This window comes from Sciurus carolinensis, chromosome 7 (assembly GCF_902686445.1).
Source record: "Sciurus carolinensis chromosome 7, mSciCar1.2, whole genome shotgun sequence".
Taxonomy (NCBI): domain Eukaryota; kingdom Metazoa; phylum Chordata; class Mammalia; order Rodentia; family Sciuridae; genus Sciurus; species Sciurus carolinensis.
The window spans coordinates 54,985,601-55,008,582 of NC_062219.1; the positions used below are offsets into that span (position 1 = coordinate 54,985,601).

Genomic DNA, 22,982 nt, shown 5'->3' on the forward strand with positions numbered 1-22,982 from the left:
GATGATCTTCAGAAATTTCGGCTCAATCTGTTGTCTTCTTTCATCTTAGATCTTCTGTAGCACAAAGTCTGTTTTCCTGATTTTTAAAGAACACAAAACAGAAATTTCCTAAGACATACTTCTCTTTGTTTTGGTAGCTCATGTATTAAAAGGATGTTGTTCTTCCATTTTTTAATAATTATATTTAGTGTTGCAATATCTTTTATTTTTCCCATGTTAGACTATTTTCTGTTCATATAATCGTGAAAAAGTAACGCTGTCTAGTCTTGATAGATTTCTGCAAGCAAGATATGTGGCTTTATTTGGTTCTCCTCACTATCTACCTGGTTGTTCTTGTCATGTCTTAGTCTTTAACTTAGTTCAGTGTTTAAAAAGGATAAGTATAAGCCTTAACTTGTTCATAACTCTAGTAGAAATGCCTCCATAGCTTCTCTGATAGGTATGATTCTTAACTTTTGAACTTTTTTTTTTTTTTTGGTACTGAGGATTGAACTCAGGGCCTTGTGCTTGCAAGCAAGCATTCTACCAGCTGAGCTATCTCCCCAGCCCAACTTTTGAACTTTTGAACCAAGGTATTTGGTATTATATTAAGAAACTACCCACCTACTTAATGTTTTATAAAATAATTCTATCAAGAAAAGTGTTAGATTTTGCCAAATGCTTCTTCAGCCTTTATGATGGTAACCATTGGATTTTTGCCTTTCTAAGCAGTGAAATGAGAAATTACACTACTGTATATGTGTGTGTATGTGTGTTTGCATACACATTCACGCACATGTGCTCATGAGTTAGCCAACTTTCTGGTGATATCTAGTCTTTCACTTGTTATGGATATGTTGGCCTAAATATAAATAACATAGTGTTACTGCCTGGTATTCTAAGGAAAACAGAAGTATTCTTGACATTCTAATGCTACCTAATGCATTTTCATTATAAAACAGTAAATAAAACCCAGAAATTCCAGACTTCACTGTTGTCACAGTTCTAGGTTTAGTCAACAAGTGACCTTTTTTTTAAGCACCTGTGTTATATACTGCCAATGAAGCATAATCATTTCAATTTACATAGTCTATTTTCCCATAAAACTGTATTCCTATTTTTTAATTGAGTATCTTTCCAGTTTAATTATTAATTGAGTTTCAAAATTGTTAATTAATTTAATCTACTAGTCTGTTAATTTGTTGTCCATGTCTCCATTTGATTAAACCTTATGGTATTATTTTTTCAATAGCAGTATCATAAAATTAACATAAGTTTATTTTGGAACATAAAAAGTGAATATTGTATATGTGAAATTTTAAGTTGTGAATTTTTGTTTCCAGTTTTTCTAATGACCTGATTCTATTATCTCTGAAAAGTGGGCATTCAAGTATTTACCTAAATGACAAAAAAATAATTTTTTTTCGGTACCAGGGATTGAACTCAGGGGTACTCAACCACTGAGTCACATCCCCAGCCCTATTTTGTATTTTATTTAGAGACAGGGTCTCACTGAGTTGCTTAGCGCCTCGCCATTGCTGAGGCTGGCTTCAAACTTGCAATCTTCCTGCCTTAGTCTCCCAAGTTGATGGGATTACAGGCATGCACCACTGCACCCAACTTTAAATTACAAAATTCACGAAGGAATAATTTACTTGAGGTTTTGTAAAAATGAGAAAATAAACTCTCTCTGTATATATTTTACCTGAATTCTTTCTAATAATTACCCATTCCTATGAATCTGATCCAAGATCCTTTCTACCTCAAGAGCCTTTAACCAGAATTTCCATAAAATATAAGATAATACCACTACAAGAGACTAGCAGTGTTGTTTAAAGTATACTAAACATATTTTGAACTCGAAAGAAAGTAAGGAAGATCCTTAGAAACCAAAACACTAGTAAGATAAAACCAAAATAATAATCATAAGCTGACACTTTGGAGTTTTATCAGCTGTCTGAACAGAGGACAATGAGGCTTGGACCCATGGAAGGTAGGAATTGGAGGTTAGGACAAGAAAAAATAATGATGTACAGGAAATCCATCTTTGGTGCTTACTCCTCTACCCCTCAAGTCTTACTTCTTTTCTTTCTTTTCTTCAACACAACTTTCCCAGACCACTCTACTCCACAGCTATTTACTCTCCTAGGTTCCTAAATTCTGGTGTTGCTCCTATCAATTATATTCTATTAAAATTAAGTTATTTATTAATGTTTTATGTTAAAATCAACAATTAATTTGTCTGTAAATTAATGATTAAATTATTAGCTGATATAAGATTAGGATATGATTGTATCTACATCATCAAAAACAACCCCTAATCTTACCCAGAAAATTGATGCATTATAACAAAAATAGAGGAATTGAGATGAATATAGCATAAGAAATTAAATGGAGGACCTAAAGAATTAATAAAAAGGGGGGAATATATGTTCTTCACCAGACATTATCTTCTGAATTCCTAAGCTTTAGAGTTTTCTGTCTGTATTGAAAGGCAGGCATACTAACCATCCAAAAGGACAAGCAAGAAATTTAGAAACTGTCCCTTTCCTTTTCCTTAATATCCAACCTATACCTAGGTTCTACCCATTCTACCCTCTAAATCTTTCATATCCATCCTTCTCTCCATATCCATTGCCACTGCCCAATACTAGGGTTACTTACTCTACATACTATTTACATTTTTGGCTACATAGTTTCTTGGCAAAGGGGTAGTACTTTGCATAATAAGATTTCAGGGCAAAATTTCTGGCCTCAATCTAATAGATGCCAGTAGCAACACCCTCTTCCCCAGGTGAGACAACCAAAGATGGCTTAGACATTGACAAATATCACCTGATGAACAAAACAACCCCTCAGTGGAGAATCACGCCTATACCGAGCTTCCATTTCTTGCCTTGTGTGCTACAATAGCTTCCTATCATGTTCCCCAAATCTAACATATTATTGCACCCCCCCACCAGTATCCCGTTCTCCACACTATAACTAAAGTGATAGTCCTAACTTGGATCATGTCAGTTCCCACTTAAGGTAAGCTTCAATGGTTTACCTACCTCTTAGAACAAAATCCCAAATCTTTATTTTTGCTTTATAAGGTCTATCTTCTACCTCTCCTGATTTATCCTTAACCACCCTGAATCCTGCTTCCTCTCACTCTCCAGCCGTACTGGCTACCTTTTCAGCTCCTCCAAAAGACCACCCTCTTTCTCTGGCCATTCAGCTTTGCCTCACTTCTCTGCCAGGAAGTTTCTTTCTCCATTTGTTACAGCAGTCTAAAGACAAATTGTATTTTGGGGGCTGCAGGAGTACTAGAGATTGAAACTAAGGGTGCTTTATCACTGAGCTACATCCCTAGTCCTTTTTATCTTGAGACAGGGTCTTGCTAAGTTGCTGAAGCTAGCCTCAAATTTGCGATTCTCCTGACTCAGGCACCCAAGTTGCTGGGATTACGGGCATGTACCACCATGCCCAGCAAGTTCTATTTTTTTTTGGGGTGGGTACTGGGGATTGAACAAAGGGGCACTCAAACCACTGAGTCACATCTCCAGCCCTATTTTGAATTTTTATTTAGAGACAGGGTCTCACTGAGTTGCTTAATGTCTCTCCATTGCTAAGGCCGGCCTTGAACTTTGAACTCACAATCCTCCTGCCTCACCCTCTGGAGTTGCTGAGATTACAGGCATGAGCCACCACAACCCCTCAAGTTCTATTTTTTATAAAACAAAACTATCTGGGGTCCAGAATCAAAAGCTATGACCCTAAGAAAAAATTAGAGGCCCTTTTTTTTTTTTTTTTTTTTTTTTTAAGTACCAAGGATTGAATTCAGGGGCACTTAACCACTTAGCTATATCCCCAGTCATTTTTTATATTTTCTTTTGAGTCAGGGTCTCACTGAGTTGCACAGGGCCTCACTAAGTTGCTGAAGCTGGGTTTGAACTTGAGATCATCCTACCTCAGTCTCCCTAGCCACTGGAAATACAGGCATGTGCTGCTTGTGCCCAGCTGGATACATTTTTGACAGCTGGAAAAGAGGACAATCTTAAACTGGGACAGTGTGGACAAATATCAGTGATAATCAGCAAGGAGAAAAGATAAGGCACAATGTGTTAAAAGAGTTACAAAACTGGGTTCTGTTTTGCCACTCACTATCCATGTGATTTTAAAAAAAAATTTACATAGAATAAAATTAACTTTTTTCTCTCCTGCCACTCCTTTGTAGTCAAACACCTGCCCCTGCCCCAGTCCCTGGTAGTCTGTGATCACTGATCCAATATTCATCCAATCATTTCTCCTTTTCTTGATATCCGTACTCTCTCTGAGTCATTTCTTCACCCATTAAATTGTATACACACACACACACACACACACACACACATGATTTCATGGGTGAAGAAAAATGTACACATATACACATAAATATGCAATCTTATTTACATTAAAATACCAAGCTACATAAGATGATCGTCTGCTGTGGCTAATTAATATGGTATATAACAAGCATCCTTTGGTTTATTTAGAAAAGGCTTTCTCTAAGTTGACTAATGTCCAACTTTAGAAATTCTACATCTTGAACTTTTCAGTCTTCCCCAGAAGGTAGCTTCAGCTAGATTCCTGCCCACTACCAGTAACTTCACTCCTACCAGAACCTTTGTTGACTCCTAGACCGGTAACTTTGTTCAGTCCTACAAAATTATAAGCTCCAAAATGTTCCTTAACATCTCTTTGTGACTGTCCTTCCTCAGTTTGCCACATTGCAATACTAAGCAGTCAAGCGCAATTTCCTTTCAGAAATCTTTGCTAGAGGGCTTCCAAGAGACTATTCTAGCACCTTGCCATTTAGGAGCATAGCTTTTTCACTCAATGTCTAAAGGTAACACCAATGACACTGTTAAATCAACATGTTAGGAAGAAGAGAGGCAGCCCTCACTCTCACCCAAATAGATCCTCTAATGTCAGGAAGCTCACTGCCCTGGCCCACAGGAGTTTAACATCACAAGCATACTGTAAATAACATCAGAAGAAAAATAAATCAACTACACCTAGAACAAGGGAGACCTTGTCTAAGCAGCTTACAGAGTCAGATCTTGATATGGTGGTCATCAGTGTGGCACAACTCTTTTCTTAAACTCACACTATTACGTGGATCTTTTGTTGTTCACCAATGAATTCCATGTTACCAAATCCAAAGGTCAATTCTCAACCTCATTTTAACCTTGCAGCAGCATTTAACAGAGATGATCACCCATCCTTTTTATGCTACTTTTCTTTTCCTCACTTGATATACTCTTGGTTCTCCTCCTCCATTACCAATTCCACTCTCCAATCTCCTTTAGGATTGATGACTCCCAAATTTATATTTCTGGTATAAACCATTCCAACAAAACCCAAACTCTCACAGGCATCTGCCTCATCATCATAGAAACCCCTTTCATCATCCTACCCAAACTTGCTTTTCTTGTACTTGTCCCCATCTCGGTAAACGTCAACTTCATCTTCCAATTGACCAGCCCAAAAGCTTTAATTCTTTTTTAAAAAATTTGTTCTTTTTAGATATTTGTGACAGTACAACGTATTTTGACATATTACACATACATGGAGTATAACTTATTCTAATTTGGATCCCATTCTTGTGGTTTTATATGATGTAGTTTCACTGGTCATGTATTCATATATGAGCATAGGAAAGTTATATCTCGTTCATTCTACTGTCTTTCCTATTCCCATCCCCCTCCCTTCCCTTCATTCCCCTTTGTCTAATCCAATTAACTTCTTTTCTTACCCTCTCTAACCTCCCTTGTTGTGGGTTTGTATCCACATGTCAGAGAGAACATTCAGCCTTTGGTTTTGTGAGACTGGCTTATTTTTTTATTAATTCTTGATTACTTTTTTTTTTCATTGCCTACATCCATTCCATCAGTAAATCCTGTTGACTTCACCTACAAAATATACTCAGAATCTGACCATTTTTCACTACTTCCCAGCTCCATCATCTCCCCTGAGGATTGTTGCAATAGTCTTTTTTTTCAATCTTGGGACTTTATTTTCTGTAGTTCTAGACATCTCATTTCCAACAGATATTTTGAATGCATCACATGTACAAATAGCAAGAATGAGGGGGTAAGTAGAAATAAAGAACAAATTGAGAAAGTGTTGATGGAACAAGGGTAGAAAGGGAGGGGAAATACTTTCAGGGTATGGGAGGAAGCAGGGAGGTAGCAAGGTGAGGTTGGGAACCTGTCCCACTTTGTTTTGTGTCTCTGGACACACATCCTGGTCTGGCACATAAGAACAGAGAAAGCCATCTTGGTGAATGAGGGGAAGAAGGGCTTTACTGACCTCTTGGTAGAGATCTGAGTCTCAGGATGAAGGTAGGAGGAGATCATCAGGGCATGCAATGGTCTTAAATGGTCTCCTTACTTTCAACCTTGAGACCTCATCTCCATAGTCTATTCTCCTCATTGTAACCAGAAAGATCCTTTTAAAACATGCATTCATTCTAAGATTATTTACTGAGATCCAGCTACATATGAAGTACTGTTGTAAGTGCTTAAGAGAACCTCCAAATGAAGAGATAAAAATTGCTGTCCTCATAAAGTACATGCATTCTGGAAGGGGACAGGCAATAAACCAAAAATACAATAAGTAAATTATAAAATGGGTCCCTAAATGCTACAGGAAAACTACATGGCCAGGTAAGAAGAAGCAGTGTCAGGAAAAAAGAACTTGTAGATTCAAGTAGGGAGAGAAGTCCAAACAGCACTGGCAAAGTAAATTTTGAGCAAAATATGAAGGGGTAAGGATAGCCCTGCTGATATCTGGGGGAAGAACATTCCAGGCAGAAGGATATTAACACTAAGTCTCTCATACAATATTAGTTTTTATTCCTTAGACCTTTAACACCACATGATAAGATTTTTAAACTTGTTTTTGTCTGATTATTACATATATTTTAATTCTTGAGTATTTTCCTAATAAGGCACAAGTGCTTTTTTAGAAATAATAAATTGGGCTGGGGATACAGCTCAGTGGTAGAGCACTTGCCTAGAATGCACAAGGCTCCAGGTTTGAAGCCCAGCACTGCACACACACAAGAAAAACAGTACACATAGAAATGAAGTATTAAAAACTACTCATACAATTGAACCTCATCTTTTTCTAAAATTAACTTAGGATTTTCAACTTTCATTTCACTGAGTTTCTTTTATGGTCCATAAAAAGCAGTTAAAAAGATTTGTATTTTCTATATGTACATATGACATATCTAATTAGAAAAAAACAAGTGTATTCAACAAGGGAGGTCAGCCAGATTTAGCTTGCTTAGAATACAAACATTTCCAAGTACAAATACAGACTGATTTTTTAAATTAAGCCAGTTATAAAACTAATGATAAGCAATGTCACCAAATTTATTAACAAAGTAAAATTATGGATTTTTAAAAGCTTGTTAGTTTCCACCTAATTGGATGAGACCAGCACAATGTTTGTTTTTACCTTCCGGTGGTCTGTTAGATGTTGCCACAACGACGACCCCGTTTTTGAACAGATTTTCAAAAAGCTGTTTCAAAATCATGGCATCAGCAATGTCAGTGACCTATGGACAACAACACATTTGTTTTATTTTAATTTCACTTCTGCTCTAACAAATTTGCTAATGGTTCATCTTTTCTTTTTTAAGATGGTAGTGAATTCCAAGAAAAATATTCTAATTATCATGATGAAGAAAAGAGTAGATAATTAAAAGCACGAAAGATTGTATAACAGTCTTTTAAACTTGACTCTTCCTTTTTTGCAAGCCTATCATTTCAACACAAATTATCAAATGGTTCTATGTTAACTTCTTTTATAGAACTACAGGTGGGAAGCATAGATAATTGTCCTAAACATTTAGGAAGTCTAATTAATTAGAACATGACCAACTCCCGCCTCCTGCTGCCATTCGCCCTCCCCACCCCCACTCCCCACCCCCGCCAAAAAGGAGAGAAAGAGTGAAAAAAGAGAAAAATAATAATAAAATACACAGGCTGTGATTTCTAATACCTTTCTGGCAAAGGTCCCTAGAAAGGTGACTTTAAATGGTTATGGGACTTTAGAAATAAGGACAAGTAGCCAGTGAGACATAATCAGCTGCTGTTGAAAATAGAATGATATGACATAGATACTATTGTGCAATTGTTGCACAAAACAATTCAACAGATGGCCCATCACAAAAATAAGCAATTTCATTGTTCTTTTTAAGTGCCTTCTATTACTGTCCATGAATAATCAAAAGGCACTGCAGTCACTTCCAGCACAGCCAGCCTCTGCTAACCTTCGCAAACACAAATATTCCTTCTACCGAGAGAGAGAGGGGAAAAAAAGCCCTTTCAAGAATGGTTAATACAGTGCTTTATGATTCCTGACAAATCTAGAAATGCATAATGCAGATAAAATTATCCCATCTAAGCTAAGTTACAAAGAAATATAACTATTGATTTTTTCTAAAATTATTTTTTGAATTTGCAATTAAAAAGTAAGCTAATGACAACTTTTTAAAAAAAGTTTTTAAAATTCACAGACATACAACAATTAAGAAGGAAAGATGAATTAAAAGCTAAATGTATAAAGAAGACTGATATTAATCATTGCAACTTCCCCTAAGCACATAACCTGTGTTTTAGATCCTCAGTGTAAAAATGTTTTGATCTTTCTTTAATAGCACATTTTGAGTAGTCTCAAAAAAACTTGCTTTATATATACTCACTAAACATATCTCAGTACTATTTTTAAACCCTGTTAGGGGTCATAGAAACTAGTGGAATTCTTTCAATTTGATCAAAATACTAAAAGTTACCAACTAAACAGTTGTAACACAACTAGTATCCACCTGGGTTGCACAGGTCTAAATTACTTTTCTCCTTATAGTTGATAATTTATTCAAAAGTTCAGTGATTTCTTTCCCACCTGAACTAAACCAAACAAAACCATGAATGTGGGATGTGCAAAAATTTTTTTCTGTCTCAGGCTGGATTGTGAAAACATATTAACTAAGACTACTGAAGGTTTCTTAAATTTAAAAGACTTTAGGAACTTCAAAAAAGTGACTTAAATGAAAAGAAAAGTGGGGCTGATATTATTTAATTTGGAGCTTAGGATCATTGTTAAATTTTGCTTCCGCAAAAACACAGAGAAGGTCCTTTTCAAATGCTTAAACACCAGTGGCATTGCTGATGAGAGGACAGAACAGGCTTGCAAATTTTAGTAGCAACTGCACTTTTAAAATTGGATTCCCAGTACACTCACTTTAAAAAAAAAAGAAATCAATTGATGGTTACTCAATTTTAGAGAATAAAAACAGTCATTTGACTATACTACTAATGTTTTAGAAAAAAATTTAAAAGAGCTTTTGTGCCCCAAGGTTCAGAAAAAATGAAGAGACATTTAGCTTATAACACAGTGCAAAGGTTTAAGTTGAAATTTGAAAAAAGCAAATAGTAAAAAGCTGTGATCGAGTTATACTTTGTTGTTTTTATATTGCTGGATGTCCTTGCCCTGTCTGAGTAAATAAACTTGGAGAAGCTATGACTAATTAATAAAGCAGGAGTCACTTGGTGTAGCTGGGTGCCAATGTATACTCTTTTGATCTTGTCCCTGCACTTGTTCAGCTTTGCTGGGGAAGAGTAATTTTACAGTATAAGTGAACAGAAGACAATTGGCCCCACATTCTTGGAGAACTGGCATTTCCAGCACCCAGCATTTCATTACCACCAGGAACAAAAGAGAAGGCTACAGATTACCAATAAGGGTAGTCTGCTAATAGAGAGTGGAGACATTTCATTAGCATTAAAGAGAAGAGATTTTTTTATGACCTAGAGTTACTTTCCATTATGACTCATTAAGTAAAAAAGAAAAAAAAAAAAAAAAAAAAAAAAAACCCTAATGCTTAATTTACATGTGTAAGTGCTTGAGTCTCAGTCATCCGCTGATTGGTACAGTGCCATGTAATGAGTGACAAACATAAGCATGCATTATCAGTAATTAGTATTAGCACAAAAATAAGCACTATTTTTTATTAGCAGTTTTTAATAGCTTTCCTGCTTTATAAAATACTTAAAGCTATTTTTTAAATGATATTGATAGCTTATAGAGGAGAATTTTGCATGATATTCTGCTCATCAGAATTTTTTTGGGCCATATTAGTAAAACATCTATTCAGTGTCCCTAAAAAGAAACACAAAGACATAATATTAAAAAAAAAAAAAATCAGTTTCCCTCAATATTCTGATACCTTCAAAATCATAAATGAATTAACAAGTAACATAAATATTAAAAAATGACATAATAAAGATCCTAAAGAAAACTTTGAGGACAAGTGATTATTTTATTTCTACAACTAAAACACATAAAAAACAACCTCTCTAGACACATTTCTCAACCAAAGAATTGTGCCTGTCATACCACAGGCAAAACTGAAATACCACATTTAGAAAAGATGACCAAGCTAATGAAGAATACATTCTGCAAGTGTAATCCAACTACTAACAAAACATGATCTTAAAAATTCCTTAAATTCAAGAACAGAATAAAAGAAAGTATATCCTTGTTTTTAAGGAGCAGTAATTTGCATTCATCTCACCAGTAAAATAAGTATTATATTAAATTAACCAACATAAGGCCAATAATAATTAGCTAAAAATCAAGGCCACCAATATGATTCAATTTAAATGTAAAATGGTGATTATAGACACACTGTTACCCAGAATAAAGTACCTAAAAAAATCTTTTCTAATCAGTCAGCAAGTATTGTACTAGGTTTAATAGGCTTAAGGATAATTTTTAGATTCTGTCATTAAAATATCTACCAAAACCCTACCCAGTCTATATATTTAAGAACATAATGTAAGACTTTGTATACCAAGGAAAACATACAACTATTACTAGTAAGAGCACTAATACTGGATTTAAACTGTTAGTTACCAGCTATGGTGACCATGGTCAAGTTAACCTACCTTACAAAATTGTAATGAAACACACATTAAACTTTCAAGAAAATATTAACTATTACCTATTATTATTACCTATGTATCGTATGTATGCTGATGTAACTTTTATGTTAATTATATCCAGTTGTATAGAATGTTAGCTATAATGAAATAATATATAGCACAGAACAGTAGTTAAGAACATAGGCACATAGAAAGCACTCAGTAAACAGTAGCAGATATTATAGAATACACACAATAGGGGTTGGAGGTATAGCTCAATAGTGGAGCACTTGCCTGGCATGCATGAGGTCCTGAGTTCAATCTCCAGCACCATACACATTAAAAAAAAAATAAAATAAAAAGAATATACACAATAGATGAAATGTAAGCATTCCAATAAATAAATGGGAAATGCCTCAAATAGGTCATAAAAGATTAATTTAACTAGTAAGTAAACTACGTAAATTAATATAAACTAAAACAATGAATTATCATTTTTCATCTATGTTAGATAAAAATGTTCAGATATTCAGAATGTTGACAGGAAAAATGTGGATTGAGTTTGTAGCATATCTTGGGTTCTATAAATGCTGGTTTTGTTTGACAAATGCTGTTATATGCAAGGGGAATGGGACTTAATAGGAGAACTAATTCATTTAGTCCTGGAATTCATTTATTAGAATTTATTCATTCATTCACAGGTACTATTCTAGACACTTAACATACATCAATTAACAATAATAAAGAGCTGTACCTCCAAGTTTATACTCTGTAGAAGAATAGAGATAAACAATAAACATAATAAGCAAATTAATATGTTAGAAGGTGATGTGTGTCGTGGGAGAAAAGAAGGGCAAGGGGCATCAGAAATGTGGAGAGAGGTAGAGGGGCTCTACCACTGTGCTTCATCCCCAGCCCTTTTTATTTTTTATTTTGAGACATGGGTCTTGCTAAGTTGCTCAGGTTGGCCTTGAACTTGGCAATCCTCCTGCCTCAGTCTCCTGAATAGCTGAATAGCTGAATAGCACAGGGCACAAACTGCAATTTTAAATAGGGTTTTTGAATATGACTTGTCAGCCAGGTGCCATGGCCAACACCTGTAATCCCAGTGGCTTAGGAGGTGAGGCAGGAGGATTGCCAAGTTCAAAGCCAGCTTCAGCAACTTATCAAGGCACTAAGCAACTTAGTGCAACCCTGTCTCTAAATAAAATATAAAAAGAGCTGGGGATATGCTCAATGGTTAAGTGCGTCTGGGTTCAATCCCTGATACTAAAAAAAAAAAAAAAAAAAAAAAAAGGCCTTGTTAAGAAGGTGATAACTGAGCAAAGATCTGAAGAAGTGATAGAGCTACTCTTAATGGCTATGTGGGAGTATAACCGGATACAACAAAGATTGCTGGCTGGACATTAGAATACCACACATAAACAGCCCAAGCCTCTGGCCAGAGGTTCACCTTCAAGGTATTTCTCCTGTCTAAAAAACTGGACTAAGCTGAGCATGGTGGTTGGTACCTGTAGTCCCAACTACATGGGAGGCTGAGGGGAGAGGATTACTTAAGCCCAGTAGTTCAGGGCAAACCTGGGCAGCATAGGAAGACCACATATCAAAAAAAAAAAAGACTGGGCTTCAGCCTAACCCCCTGCAGCTTTATAGGGACCATTCAGACATTTGCCCTCAAACTTAAAACAACCCACATTTCACTCTTCTATATACTTCTAGTTGCCATGTGCACTCTCACTTGTGTGCCCTTTCTCTCTCTTTTCTCTCTTTCTCATTCTCTCTTTCTGCATGGCTCTTCCAGGATATAGAAGTAATAAATCTTTGAACTTATTTCTATTGTCATGGTGCACTGAATTTTCATCTTGCACCTGAAAAACCAGAGACTCCCCCAGGCAAAGTCTTCCCTGGAATGATAGCAAGAACACAAGGTCAGTCTTCCAGCACCACAGTCATGGCCAGGCAGGCAAAATCCAAGGTTGGAATTGTACAGAAGATTAAAAAAGCCATTTTTTTCATTCTAGAACACTCAGGTCCATTGTGCTCAAGGGAATTTCTCCCATGTGGTCAATTCTAACACTCTAGAATGCTACACTAAAAGTGGGGATCAAATAAAAGGAATCAATTTGTATTTAGTCTTGTTTTGTTATCTCTGCATATTTTGTCTTCACAGCCCTTCTGGGAAAGAAGTATTTGATGTAACATCTGACTATTAATTGTGAGTCTCTCACCTAGGAAGAAAATAGGACTGGGAACAACAGGGAGCAATGAGCAGGGCTGAACACATGGAAGATAAGGTCAGAGAGAAAGAAGTATTTAAGCAAGAGAAATGACAATGTCTAACATATTCCCCCCTTAGAGTGTAAGCCTTTTAGGTTGCCTGTTCTGTTAACCTGTGGCCCAAAGCATACCTCATCTTTGCTATTCTTGGCCTTTAGTTCACAGGGATTTCCCTACTATCTGTAAGAGCATGAACAGTGGTAAAAGTACAGTGAGAAACTGTCACCTTCTTAATATAAAATCTGTTGCCTCAGAAATAGGGGGAGCTGTGCAGAGTCCACAGCCATCAAGGCAGCACTAGCCTCTTTCCCTTCAGATCTGACGTGGGTTTTAGTTCTTCTAATGCAACAGATTTTATATTAAGGAGTGATATTTCCTTACTGTACTTCTTACAATGTTTACACCATCTTTTACAGATCAGAGGGAAATTCCTGTGTCATACAAAGAGGTGCAAAACATGAGTAAAGAATTTAGTTCCCATCAAAATTCTGTTTGCAAAAAATAGGCACAGATCCAGCTAAAGGTACAGTAGGGACAACACTGATGGCACCTCATGGGAACTGGAGCAGGGGACAGGGTTAGGATTGGAGGAGCTCTGGAGAGCTCTGCAGCTGTCAAGGCAGCACTAGTCTCCTTCCCTTAATGTGATTCAGTTACTTTCTATGTCTCTTTGTTCCTGTCTCATTACTAAACAGGAACTTCCCTATGTGCCAATTAGCTCAAATTTATGAGAAAGAAGATCTGACTGGACCATTCCCCAGGCCACACCACACAAGTCCAAGGTTGCTGACAAGCTTGTGGACTAGCTATGAATTGATCAGATGTCCAGGCCTAGTCCATTTAGCAATGGGACAGACAGGGTCTGATGATATAGAATAAGGTTCTTTAAGGCAACTTGGATGAAAGAGTAAATGAGTAAATTAACAACAAGCAAGTCTGGATGGGGTACGCAAGACAAACACTTCCATCACTTCTACTTTCTCTCTGCTAGCAAGCAACATTTTGTAAGGGCCTATCTCCCTGGATCTCCCTCATACTTAATATATAATTGAAATACCCTTTATCTTACCTGCATTTCTTGTGGAAGACTGGGCCCATTTAGAACAAAAATATCTTGATCGTTACTTTTGGTTCCTTTGTCCCAGCAACAAATCAACCTTTTGAAATCTGAACTTACTGGAGAACACTCAGGCAAACAGGTAGGTTTTTGTTAGTAATTCATTATTAGGGTGGCATTATGACTTCAGGGGAACTCTAGGAACTTCTGCCTTCATAAGCTCCTTCCTCAATAAAAATATATCTGCATATATAATTTGTGTAGTATAAAACAAATAGAATACAGATATAGACACACACAGACTAGATTCATTACTGCATATTCATTTATTTCTTCAAATTTTAAAAGAAATCAAATCAACTTTCATGAGTTCCTAAAAGTACAAAGGGTCCTAGGCACTGTGCCCACTATACCTAATGGGTAAGTTGGTCCTACTTGTTCTCTAGTTCTTCAGGATCAGGGGCTTTTGCACATTCAGTTTCATAGTTCCCTAACTCCTTAGTCTTGCTTTACAAAGTCCTTCATGCCATAGAAACATGCAAATCGTTTCTCTAAATGTTTTGAAATCCACATGGTTATAGTTAATGATGTTTTCATGAGACCTAGGAAATTCTAATGTCTTTAGATTCCTTATGTAGGGAAAATAATAACTAGTTTATAGAATTCAATGAAATAAGGATGCAAAAACACATGTAAATCATTGAATCATTTTATAAAAGGTAAATATACTTTTTTCTATTTGGCACCAGAGATTGAACCCAGGGGCACTCTACTACTGAGTCAGTGCTTTTTATTTTTATTTAGAGACAGAGTCTCACTAAGTTGCTTAGAGCCTCACTAAATTGCTCAGACTGGCTTTGAAATTGCAATCCTCCTAATTCAGCTGCTTGGATTATAGGCAAGTACCACCATGCCAGTTTTAGTATCCTTTTTAAATAATTTAAAATCAAAAATTAGGGTTTGAGGATGTAGCTTAGTGGTACAGCACTTCCCTAAGCATGTGTAAGGCCCTGGATTCAATCCTTAGCACTGCAAAATAAAGTTGAGTGTGTGTGTGTGTGTGTGTGTGTGTGTGTGTGTGTGTGTAGAGAGAGAGAGAATGAGAATGAATCTCTTCCCATGGGCTACAGAGAAGCAGCTGCCACAGAGAAGCAAATGAAGTAAGTAACCAGATCTGTCCTATGCAGGCCATGGTGTGCCAACCCCCAAATAAGACAGTAAAATCTAAAAGAGAATATGTCAAATCTATATATAAAACAATGAAAATACCAGGAGCAAAATTTAAATCTTCCCATTTCATTCAACATATCATTCTCCATTTATGAAAAATTTCCACTTTACCTGAAATTCATCAAAACATAAGAGACAGGCTTCATGGCTGATTTCTTCAGCTATGGGAGCGATTGGATCATACGATTCAGTCATGAATCCTGGTTTCCTTTTTGGCAAATTCTGTTTAAGGCGGTGTATTCCTTAAATGGATGAAATCAAACAAAGACCAAATATTATATTACTAGGACATTCAAGACAACTATAAAAATTTTAAATCACTAGATGAAACTTTAATGTGGAATAAAATTAAATTTAAATCACATATGATCAATTCTTTTTGTTTTGTTTGTTTGTTTGTTGAACTCAGGGGCACTTTACCACCGAACTAAATCCCCAGCACTTTCCATTTTTTATTTTGAGAGAGGGTTTTCCTAAGTTGCCCAGGCTGGCCTCCAACTTACAGTCCTCCTGCCTCAGCCTCCCAATTGCTGGGATTACAGACATGCACCACTACACCTAGCCAATCAAATTTGATTTTTAAGATTGGTTGCATTTTCTCTACCCCAAAATAAATTGTCCAAATACTATTACAGTTTTAAAGGTGTAAGGAAACTTCAAGGTAGTTCCATCTCCATTCTTTAAACATTCAGAGATGACAAAAATGATAGGTAACCAGATGGATCAACAAAATGATCTCAGTCCTGAGGATTTCGGTGATGGAGGCCATGATCCTACCCAAAAAAGTGCAAGTTATATCTAGCAAATATAATCGGAATGTTCCCTTGTCTCCAACCTAAGGTACTAATGCCAGTCCCATTTCATTCACTACACTACACTAAATGTTAAAAGAATTAAAGGAAAAATAAAACATTCCTGGTTTGGGGAGGTTACAATGTAGCTGACAGACAAATCATAAAAAAATGAAATAATGTAAGAACAACCAGGGCAAAGTAATGATGCATAAGTGCAAATACAAACTGAATGCCTCTTGCTAAAATAACACAGAGTAAAGGACCTAATTAAAAATAACTTCTTGAAACAGGTGTGATTTATCAACACTTAGTAGATACAGAAAATGCCTGACCTTCATTTATTAATAAATGAAGTCCTGAATTGATTTTAAGAACCAATACCAGATTCACTACTGTTTCAATGTGGCACAAAACAAATGAAACCCAATAAAATCTTGCTTTAAACAGAAGTCTAATTTTTTTAAGAGTGTCATTCACTTGAGAAAACTATTTTATATAGTGTGCCCACTGAAAAAATCACTTCTTTCAGCTCAACTTACTTTTGTGCACGTCTAGCATGAAACCATGAAAATGGACCCGTTTTTTTCCTCTTCATTTCCACGTAAGCATAAAACATGTCCATCACCATTGTTTTCCCTGTACCTTCAAAATTAAAAAAAAAAAAAATCTTTTTAAAGAATACTATTAAAACAGTATGTGCTGATTGCTCTAATGATTGTTCATTAGGTTTGGGATAATGAAGCCAGGCTTGTACTAGAAAGCTGAAGACTTACTTTTCTAGAGGGGGCTGTTCACTTTGTGTGTTAAACTGACTGGGGGGGAAAATGTTGATATTACTTTTTCTATTATAATCCTGTTTTTAGGAAATAGAACATTTAGTCAACACTATGGGAAAATTTTCCCTACAGAACTATGTTCATAAACTGGCAAGATTAACAGATTATTCTTCAGCCTTCTCTTCTAAAAGACACTAGTACAAATAAAACAATTAAATATTTATTGGTTTATTACTATATATAAGAAACTCTTCTAGAAAATTTAGAAATGAAAAATACAAAATTAAGAGGAGAAAGATGAAAAAGAAAGATCAGGACCCAACACAAATATTGAAAATAAATACTACAGGTAGATTAGAGCCGGAAAATGATCATTTACAATACTTCCCTTTTTTAAAAATTGAGAAACTAGGTCTTTCAAAATGAGACCTACTTAAGAAATTCTGATAGTCAATCCTTATAATTATATTATCTAATTTTCAACACTGAAACTTTTTATCACTACAATCGTATTAAAAATTGAATAGTCATCAGCCTGAGCACTTAACACAACATGCACAAAAAGCCTTATTTCCTCACAGAAAACCCGGTGCTCTGGAGACGGTGGCAGTGCCCAAGTTCAGTTCATATTACAGCACCCCTCAACAGGCTGGGCCAAAATGTGCTGGCCCTGTGTTCATCCTCCCTGCTTCCTGCATCCACAGTGCCCAGGCTCCTCTCTGGAGGTGCAATTACTAAGAATCAAAGGTAGCTCAGGAAGATCTGAATCTCATCCTTTGGCCACTTCCTCTGTTCCACAAGATGACTCTGAGCACATGCCAAGAATATTTTTGTATATGAAAATACCATTCCCAAATGAATTTTTAATGAAGGGGCCACTTAGATTGAAAAGTAATTTTTTGGAAAAATATTCAATACAGTATCTCTTGATGGAATAAGTTGCAGCAGATTTTTAATCATTAAATTTACCAAAGAGTAAATTAATAGACTTTCAAATTCTGTTGAATGCAGCACAGTATATTTCTAGATCCAGAAAAATATTCATGAATTATCTAACCAAAAATGTGAATAATATGTATTTGAACTTAACATTTGTGTTTTTTTTTTAAAAATGGACTCTAGATACTATAAAGTCATTAATAAAAAGCTTCTGGAGGTAAAAGCAAAAGGAAAAAATCAGAGGGAGCTTGGGGTGTAGCTCAGTGGTAGAATGCACACTTAGCAAACACTAGGCCCTGGGCTCAATCCCCAGAACCACCATCCACTCCCCAAAATGGGGGAAAGACTGATTGATTGGGCTACATGAACTTTAATCCTTTGAATTTCAAAATCACCATAAGTAAAATTAATGTCCTTTTATTCATTAAATCAATATATTTTGGGGGTGATCCAAGATGGCGGACAAGAGGGTGACTATATCTCCAGTCGCTCCAGAACCCAGGATTCAAGAAGGGGAGGCATTGAGAGACTCGGACTAAAATAGAGCCACGGGGTGAGTCTCCCCCACCAGGTGAAGCTCAGCCTGGGTGGCAGGCCCAGATAGGGGCGGCTTATCAGAGTAGGGTAGGGCAGCAGGAGTCTTCCCCAGGTAGCCCTGCTCACTCTGGCGGTGGGCTCCTCCCACACGGCCAGCTTCCTCAGCTTCTCGGAGCAGGCACCCCAGTGAGAGCCTTTCTGATCAGAACCAACTCCAAGTCCCGGAGTCAGCGCGGCGAGCTCCGGCCCGCAGGCAGCTTCAGGGACCAGGACAGGGCAGCCAGGGACTTCCCCAAGCAGCCCGGCTCCCTCCGGCAGGAGGCGCCTTTCAAGGCTAGCTTCTCGGAGCAGACCGCCCAGTGAGAGCCTTTCTACACAGAGCCAGCCACAAGTCCCCAAGCCAACGGAGAGCTCCGAACCGCAGGCAGCCTCTGGGACCAGGGTAGGGCAGCCAGAGATTTCTCCAGGCGGCCCTGCCCCCTCCGGCTGCAGGCTCTTTCCACGGGGCGATCAAAGATGGTGGACTAGAGGGTGACGGCATCTCCAGTCGCTCCAGAACCCAGGATTCAAGAAGGGGAGGCATTGAGAGACTCGGACTAAAACAGAGCCACGGGGTAAGTCTCCCTCACCGGGTGAAGCTCGGCCTGGGTGGCAGGCACGGATAGGGACGGCTTATCAGAGCAGGGCAGGGCAGCTACAGTCTTCCCCAGGTAGCCCTGCTGACTCCGGTGGTGGGCTCCTCCCACACGGCCAGCTTCTCCAGCTTCTCGGAGCAGGACCCCCAGTGAGAATCTTTCCGCACAGAGGCAGGTCCAAGCCCTGGAACCAGTAGCGGACTAGGGGCAGCTTTGTTCAGAAGCACTGCATTTTCAAGTTCCTCCAAGATTTCAGGCTACTGAAGGCTGGGAGGTGATACACTGGAAATCTACAGGGACACTATAAGCCAAAAGAGGAAATCTGCAATATCTCAGAGTCCCACTGACAACTGACCATATGAGAAAACAAGGGAAGAAAATGTCCCATACAAACCTAGATACTATATCAATAAAACCCAATGAAGGCACAGCAGAAGAAATGTCAGAAAGGGAGTTCAGAATGTATATAATTAAAACAATCAGGGAAGCAAATGAGGAGATGAAAGAGCAAATGCAGGCAATGAAGGAGGAGATCAAAGAGCAAATGCAGGCATTAAATGATCGCACCAATCAACAGTTAAGAGAGCAAATACGGGAAGCAAGAGATCATTTCAATAAAGAGTTACTGATACTGAAACTGAAATGAGATGAGTCTCTTGCAGGCAGCATACTGTTGGATTTTTCTTTTTAGTCCAATCTGCCAGTCTATGTCTTTTGATTGATGAGTTCAGGCCATTAACATTCAGGGTTATTATTGTGATATAATTTGTATTTTTTTCAAGATACTGAAAAAAAACAAACAGAAATCCTTGAAATGAAGGAAACAATAAACCAAGTTAAAAACTCCATAGAAAGCATAACCAATAGGATAGAACACCTGGAAGACAGAACCTCAGATATTGAAGAAAAAATATTTAATCTTGAAAACAAAGTTGACCAAACAGAGAAGATGATAAGAAATCATGAACAGAATCTACAAGAATTATGGGATATCATGAAAAAGCCAAATTTAAGAATTATTGGGATTGAGGAAGGCTTAGAGAAACAAACCAAAGGAATGAACAATCTATTCAATGAAATAATATCAGAAAATTTCTCAAAACTGAAGAATGAAATGGCAAACCAAGTACGAGAGGCTTATAGGACTCCAAATATACAAAATTACAACAGACCCACACCAAGGCACATTATTATGAAAATACCTAACATACAAAATAAAGACAGAATTTTAAAGGCCGTGAGAGAAAAGAATCAAATTACATTTGGGGGAAACCAATAAGAATATCAGCAGATTTTTCAATCCAGACCCTAAAAGCTAGAAGGGCCTGGAACAACATTTACCAAGCCCTGAAAGAAAACAGATGCCAACCAAGAATCCTATACCCAGCAAAACTTACTTTCAGATTTGACAACGAAATAAGAACCTTCCATGATAAACAAAAGCTAAAGGAATTTACAAAAAGAAAGTCGGCATTACAGAACATTCTCAGCAAAATATTCCATGAGGAAGAGATGAAAAACAACGATGCACATCAGCAACGGGAGGAACTAGTCTAAAGGAATAGCCAAATAAAGGAGAAACCAAATCATGTGAAAAAACAAAAATGAGTCAAATGACTGGGAATACAAATCATATCACAATAATGACTCTGAATGTTAATGGCCTGAACTCATCAATCAAAAGACATAGACTGGCAGATTGGATTAAAAAGAAAAATCCAACAATATGCTGCCTGCAAGAGATTCATCTCATAGAAAGAGATACCCACAGACTAAAGGTGAAAGGATGGGAAAAAACATACCATGCACACGCACACTGACACAGTAAAAAAGCTGGAGTATCCATCCTTATTTCAGATAATGTGGACTTCAAGCCAAAACAAGTCAGAAGGGATAAAGAAGGACATTACATACTGCTTAAGGGAAGCATAAATCAGCAAGACATAACAATCATAAATATCTATGCCCCGAACATTGGCTCATCCATTTGTGTCAAACAAATCCTTCTCAATTCCAGAAATCAAATAGACCACAACACAATACTAGGCGATTTTAACACACCTGTCTCACCACTGGATAGATCTTCCAAACAAAAATTGAATAAAGAAACCACAGATCTCAATAACACAATCAACAATTTAGACTTAACCGACATATATAGAATATACCATCCAACAAAGAACGAATACATTTCTTCTCAGTAGCACATGGATCCTTCTCTAAAATAGACCATATTTTATGCCACAAAGCTACTGTTAGCAAATACAAGAAGATAGAGATACTACCTTGTACTCTATCAGATCATAATGGATTGAAATTAGAAATAAATGACAAAATAAAAAACAAACTTCTCCAATACCTGGAGATTAAATAATACACTCTTATATGATGAATGGATAACAGAAGACATCAGGAGGGAAATAAAAAAATTCTTAGAAGTAAACGAGAACAAAGACACATCATATCAAAATCTCTGGGACATATGAAAGCAGTACTTAGAGGAAGATTTATTTCATGGGGTGCATTCAACAAAAGAAGTAGAAATCAACAAATAAACGACTTAACACTACAGCTCAAAGTCCTAGAAAAAGAAGAGCAGACCAACACCAAAAGTAGTACAAGACAGGAAATAGTTAAAATCAGAGCCAAAATCAACGAAATTGAAACAAAAGAAACAATCAGAAAAATTAACAAAATAAATAGTTGGTTCTTTGAAAAAATAAAACAAAATTGATAAACCCTTAGTCACACTAACAAAGAGAAAGAGGGAGAAAACTCAAATTACTAAAATTCGGAATGAATAAGGAAATATCAAAACAGACACGAGTGAAATACAAAACATAATTAGAAGCTATTTTGAAAATCTATACTCCAACAAAACAGAAAACTTCAAAGACATCAACAAGTTTCTAGAGACATATGAATTACCTAAACTGAACGAGGAGGACATACACAACTTAAATAAATCAATTTCAAGCAATGAAATAGAAGAAGTCATCAAAAGCCTACCAACAAAGAAAAGTCCAGGACCAGATGGGTTCTCAGCCGAGTTCTACAAAACCTTTAAAGAAGAGCTCATTCCAATACTCCTCAAAGTATTCCATGAAATAGAAGAGGAGGGAACCTCCCAAACTCATTCTATGAAGCCAATATCACCCTGATACCTAAACCAGACAGACACATCGAGGAAAGAAAATTTTAGACCAATATCCTTAATGAACATCGACGCAAAAATTCTCAACAAAATTTTAGCAAATCGCATACAAAAATATATTAAAAAGATAGTGCACCACGATCAAGTGGGTTTTATCCCAGGGATGCAAGGTTGGTTCAACATCCGGAAATCAATAAATGTCATTCACCATATCAACAGACTTAAAGTTAAGAATCACATGATTATTTCAATAGATGCAGAAAAAGCATTTGATAAAATACAGCATCGCTTCATGCTCAAAACACTAGAAAAAATTGGGGTAGTGGGAACATTCCTTAACATTGTAAAGGCCATCTATGCTAAGCCCATGGCCAATATCATTCTAAATGGTGAAAAACTGAAAGCATTCCCCCTAAAAACTGGAACAAGGCAGGGATGCCCTCTTTCACCACTTCTTTTCAATATCGTCCTTGAAACTCTAGCCAGAGCAATTAGACAAACCAAAGAAATTAAAGGGATACGAATTGGAAAAGAAGAACTCAAACTATCCCTGTTCGCTGATGACATGATTATATATTTAGAGGAACCTGGAAATTCCACCAGAAAACTTTTAGAACTCATAAGTGAATTCAGTAAAGTAGCA

At 36.8% G+C, this 22,982-nt stretch overlaps 1 protein-coding gene across 1 annotated transcript in view; it reads right to left on the reverse strand.

The window, feature by feature from the left end:
- The window catches only part of Afg1l (AFG1 like ATPase), a 195,906-nt gene that overhangs the window by 101,746 nt on the left and 71,178 nt on the right, over nucleotides 1-22,982 (reverse strand). The window contains 4 exon segments of the mRNA XM_047558780.1: nucleotides 7,471-7,570; nucleotides 15,616-15,746; nucleotides 16,838-16,883; nucleotides 16,885-16,940. Of these exon segments, the coding sequence (XP_047414736.1) occupies nucleotides 7,471-7,570; nucleotides 15,616-15,746; nucleotides 16,838-16,883; nucleotides 16,885-16,940 (333 nt within the window).